The following is a 4,698-nucleotide window of genomic DNA, read 5'->3' as shown; positions in this document are numbered from 1 at the left end:
ATATCTTACAACAGTTTGTGTAATCCAAAAAAAAATTATGGTAAAGGTTTTAAAAGAAGCAGATATTTTAACTTAGTTATCCTTTGTAAAAAGGTTTCTTGGGTGCTTACGGAACCTTATTCTTTTATACCTAAGTTAATGAATGCTCGCAACTTTTCTTCCTTTTCTTTTAGTCGAGCTTGCTTAAATAATATTCCAATTTATGTGTGGCATAGTTTTCTTGCGTGTAGTGTGTTGAAGATTAATAATGAGTCTTCTTTCTACATTTGGAATGATTTATGGATTAAAAATTTAATTGTTTGAGGATAACGACTCGTGTTTTTCTAGAACTGAAAGAGGCAAAGCTTAACAGTTTATTTCACATTAAAAAGGTGGAATGGGACCTGGATTCGGTTCGGGGTACTTTCCATTCTAACTAAGTTCAAAGTATTTTAAAGATTCCTTTTATTTACGCACAAGAGTAAAGGACACTTGGATGTGGCTAAATGGACAGAAAGGTGCTTAGAGTGTTAATAGTGATTATAGAATGTTGTTTCCATCCTACAATTTCCAACCAAATTTAATTCATAATTTGAACTAGTTAAAAATCTGAAACTTAGTTGTTCTGCGAAGCAGAAATTTTTTGTACGGATAGTGTTTCAAAATTGCCTATGGAGAGCTTTTCATAATTCTAAAAGCTGACAAATTTTGTCTGTTTGCTCAAATATGTTGGGATCTTAGTACAGAGAGTTCTATTAAAAAAATTTAGTTTTTTATAGTGAGTCTTCTAAGGATTTAGTGCTTTTTTATTCCTTTGACAAATATGGACCATCGAAATAATTTAGTTTGGGAGCATAAATTTTTGTCACTATTAAGTATCAGTAATTGAGCCAAGCAGCTATCTGCTCTTTCAATGGAAAAAACTCAGGTTAAACATGTCACTTTAAATTTCACAAATGGTAGGGAAGGGTTTTTGTTATGGCAAAAACATAATCCTGATTGAAAAGCATGTAACGTTGATGCAACAGTTTTTTAAAATTCTGGTAGTAGCTCATTTGGCTGCCTGATCAAAGATGAGAACAGTGTTTTTGTAGCTGGATGTAGAGATAAATTAGCAGAGGTTTTGGACTCAAAAAATACAGAAGTTTTGGCGTTGAGAGAATCTATCTTGGCTCAAAAACTTACAAATTTCTCAGGTGTTTATTGGCTTAAATTCCCTCAATCTGGTCCTCGCTTTTCACAAGGATAACACTACAAGAAAAACGGGTAAATATGACCGGATAAAAATCGGTTGTATTTACCTAAATTCGACCGTTTCCGGTTGTATTTAGGTAAATATGACCGTTTTTAGGACCGGTCGCATTCGATCGAGTCATATTTAGTAAATCGATTGTATTTAGTGTAGGAGCGGCTAAATTCGATCGCTTAAATTCGACCGAAAGCGGTCGAATGCTTTTCATCTAAAATTTGAAAATTCCACCTAAACTAGAAATTTGACCGTATATGGTAAAAAATGTCGTTCTAAATTCGACCGAATGCGGTAGAATTTACAAGCACCATATTTTTAAAAAAAAAACTCGTCGAAAAATTCTTAGATTCCGATGAGCTTTACAAAATCCGGCAACCATTCCGATAACTATGATGTTGCTAAAAATGAGGTGTTTCGGTTCAATTTCACACAAACAATCACTCTACATCATTCCCACAATTCAAATATGACCCCAATAATAACATATCAATTATACAATGCATTTTCCGATTAAAATGGTAACTTTCCGGCCAAACTCGATTTTTCAAATTCAATTTTACACAAATTTCAATTTTTCACTTCGAAGATTTCATACATATACTCCTCCAACTTTCTTAAACACAAACTCATCATCAAAAATGAAATTAAAACACAAAATTTCGAAGACCCGCCTAATTTTGTATTCGTAAAATAAAGAAAAAATATGAGTTTTGAGATGCGAATATTTATATGAGTTGTAGAAAAATGGAAGAAAATGGGATTTTTAATGGAAGAAAAAGGGGTTGGCTGGAAAAAAATAAGAAATTGGCCGGAAAAAGAAAGAGAAGGGGGACAGGGGAGAGGAGAGGAGAGTAGAGGGGAGGGGGAAGAGTAGAGGGTAGGGGGAAAAGTGACGGGTGTGGGGTGGGGTGGGGTGGGGTTTATAGAGTTAAAAGAATTTTATTTTATTTATAGTTTTGTTTTTTAAATTGCAAAATCAATCGTCGGATAATACATTGAGTGTTTGAATTTCGTGCGTTGGATCAAAATCACGGGGATCGCTGACGTGTCACCAAACAAAACTGATATTGGCCGAATTTAGGTGTGTTAATTTATAAATTTGACTGAGATATACTATCTATTTTAGTTTAAAAAAATTAAAAATTTAATTTATGAACTCATTATTTTTAAAATACCGGTCAAACTACAGGTTGACTGGTAAATTAGCAAACCAAATACATTTAGTTTTTTTTGTTTTTTTTCATATAACTAAAATATATAGATGTTGACATACGTAAGGCTGGTTCATTTATAAAAAAAATAAAATATTGAAACATTAGTATGGGACTAAACACTAGTAAGAAGTACTCGTCAAAGCATTGGCTCACTGTTAAAAAAGCAAACCAAATACATTTACTTTTTCTAAATTTTTATCATATCACTAAAATATATAGATGTCGACATCCGTAGAGTTGAATCATTCATAAATATTTTTTAAAAAATTAAAGCATCAATATGGAACTAAACAATAGTACAAAGCACTGGTCAAACTATTGACTGACTGTTAAAATAGCAAACCAAATACATTTTTTTTTTCTAAATTTTTTATCATATCACTAAAATATATAGATGTTGACATCCGTACGGTTGGATCATTAATAAATATTTTTCTAAAAAATAAAACATCAATATGGGACTAAACACTAATAAGAAGTACTAGTCATACTACTGGTTGACTGTTTAAATAACAAACCGAGTACATATATTTTTTTCTAAAATTATTATCTTATTACTAAAATATATTGATTTTGACATCCGTATGGTTGGATCAGTCATAAATATTTTTAAAAATTTGAAACATCAATATGGGACTAAATACTAGTAAAAAGTACTCCTAAAACTACAGGTTGACTGTTAAAATAGAAAACCAAATACATTTATTTTTTTCTAAAATTTTTGTCATATCACTAAAATATATAGATGTTGACATCCGTACGGTTTGATCATTGATAAAAAGTTTTTTAAAAATTGAAACATAAATGTGGGACTAAACACTAGTAACAAATATTGGTCAAACTATTGGTTGACTATTTAAATAGCAAACCAAATACGTACATTTTTTTTCAAAAATTGTTATCATATTACTAAAATATATAGATCTTAAAATCCGTACGGTTGGATCATTCATAAACATTTTTAGAAAAATTGAAACATTAATATGGGACTAAACACTAGTAAGAAATACTCGTCAAAATACTGTTGACTGTTAAAATTGCAAATCAAATATATTTATTTTTTTCTAAAATTTTTATCATATCACTAAAATATATCGATCTTGACATCTTTAAGTTTGGATCATTCATATGTATTTTTAGAAAAATTGAAACATTAATATAGGACTAAACACTAGTAAGAAATACTCGTCAAACTATTACTTGACTGTTAAAATATCAAACCAAATATATTATTTTTTTGAAGGACAAGGAAAAGGATTTATGAATTCTCTATTTTGAAGGAGCATCAAAACCAAATTAGAGTCGAGCAGGGCTAGTTTTGCAAAGCCCCGATGGATTTTTGATTGAATATGCTATGAAGTCGGATTTTCCAACTAAAAATAATGAAGCTGAGTATGACGCTCTAATAGCTGGCCTTGGCCTAGTAGGGACGTTGATAGTCAAAAAACTTAAAAGTTTGCTGAAACTCAAAACTTGTGATATCCCAGGTCAAGGAGAGTTTCAAGCAAGAGATGAAACGAAGGCAAATTATGTATGCCCGGTGAGAGCTGTGATGACCCAATATGATGAGTGCCATATCGGGCATATTCCAAGAGAAGAAAATGATAAGGCTGATGCATTGTCTAAATTTGCCTCATCGGAAATAGAAGAAAACCTTGGAAGCGTGTACTTCCGTGTTTTAAAAATACAAAGTATAGATGTCAAGTTAGTTGCCCCCATAGTGCTCGAAGGATCATGGATAGATCCCATTAAGGCTCATCTACAAACGAGATGGCTTCCTAATAATGTTTTGGAAGTAAGAAAGTTGTTTGTAGGAGCCCTAAAATATTCTTTGGTTGATGAGATTATTTATAAAAGGTCTTTCGTAGTTTCCTATTTAAAGTGTCGCAGGCCGGATGAGGCTCGACTTGCATTGGAGGAAGTACATGAGGGTATATGTGCCCAACACTTGGGGGGCAGGGCCTTAACCCATAAAAATACTCGTTTAGGCTTCTAATGGCCATAAATGATTGCTGATGCCAAAGAATATGTGAACATACCTCTGTAGTAAGGCAGCCTTATTGTCGATTTTACAAATGCTAACGTAAGTGCAGGTATCGAACAAATAGTATAATAATTCATTCCCACGAGGACTAGTTTAAGTTGTTAAATATCAAACACTATTTTTCTCTCAGTTCAAGTTAAATGAATTTGATTCAAATAATATGATAACCTACTCCTAAATATAAAATTTACAAATCAACTTAAGAATCAAAC

General features: G+C 31.8%; 1 protein-coding gene across 1 annotated transcript; it reads left to right on the top strand.

Annotated features, from left to right (window-relative positions):
* Nucleotides 1–3,796: 3,796 nt before the first annotated feature.
* On the top strand, nucleotides 3,797–4,438 carry LOC141679866 (uncharacterized). Its single transcript, XM_074486240.1, has one exon. The coding sequence runs from the start codon at nucleotides 3,797–3,799 to the stop codon at nucleotides 4,436–4,438; it is 642 nt and encodes a 213-aa protein (XP_074342341.1).
* The last annotated feature ends 260 nt before the right edge of the window (nucleotides 4,439–4,698 follow it).

The sequence above is a fragment of the Apium graveolens genome, chromosome 8 (assembly GCF_009905375.1).
Source record: "Apium graveolens cultivar Ventura chromosome 8, ASM990537v1, whole genome shotgun sequence".
Lineage (NCBI taxonomy): Eukaryota > Viridiplantae > Streptophyta > Magnoliopsida > Apiales > Apiaceae > Apium > Apium graveolens.
The sequence above is the reverse complement of the archived record's forward strand: the minus strand, read 5'-3'. Positions and strand labels throughout refer to the sequence as shown.

Excerpts from the sequence above, each read along its gene's own strand:
- LOC141679866 (XM_074486240.1), top strand. The coding sequence starts at position 3,797 with ATGAAGTCGGATTTTCCAACTAAAAATAATGAAGCTGAGTATGACGCT.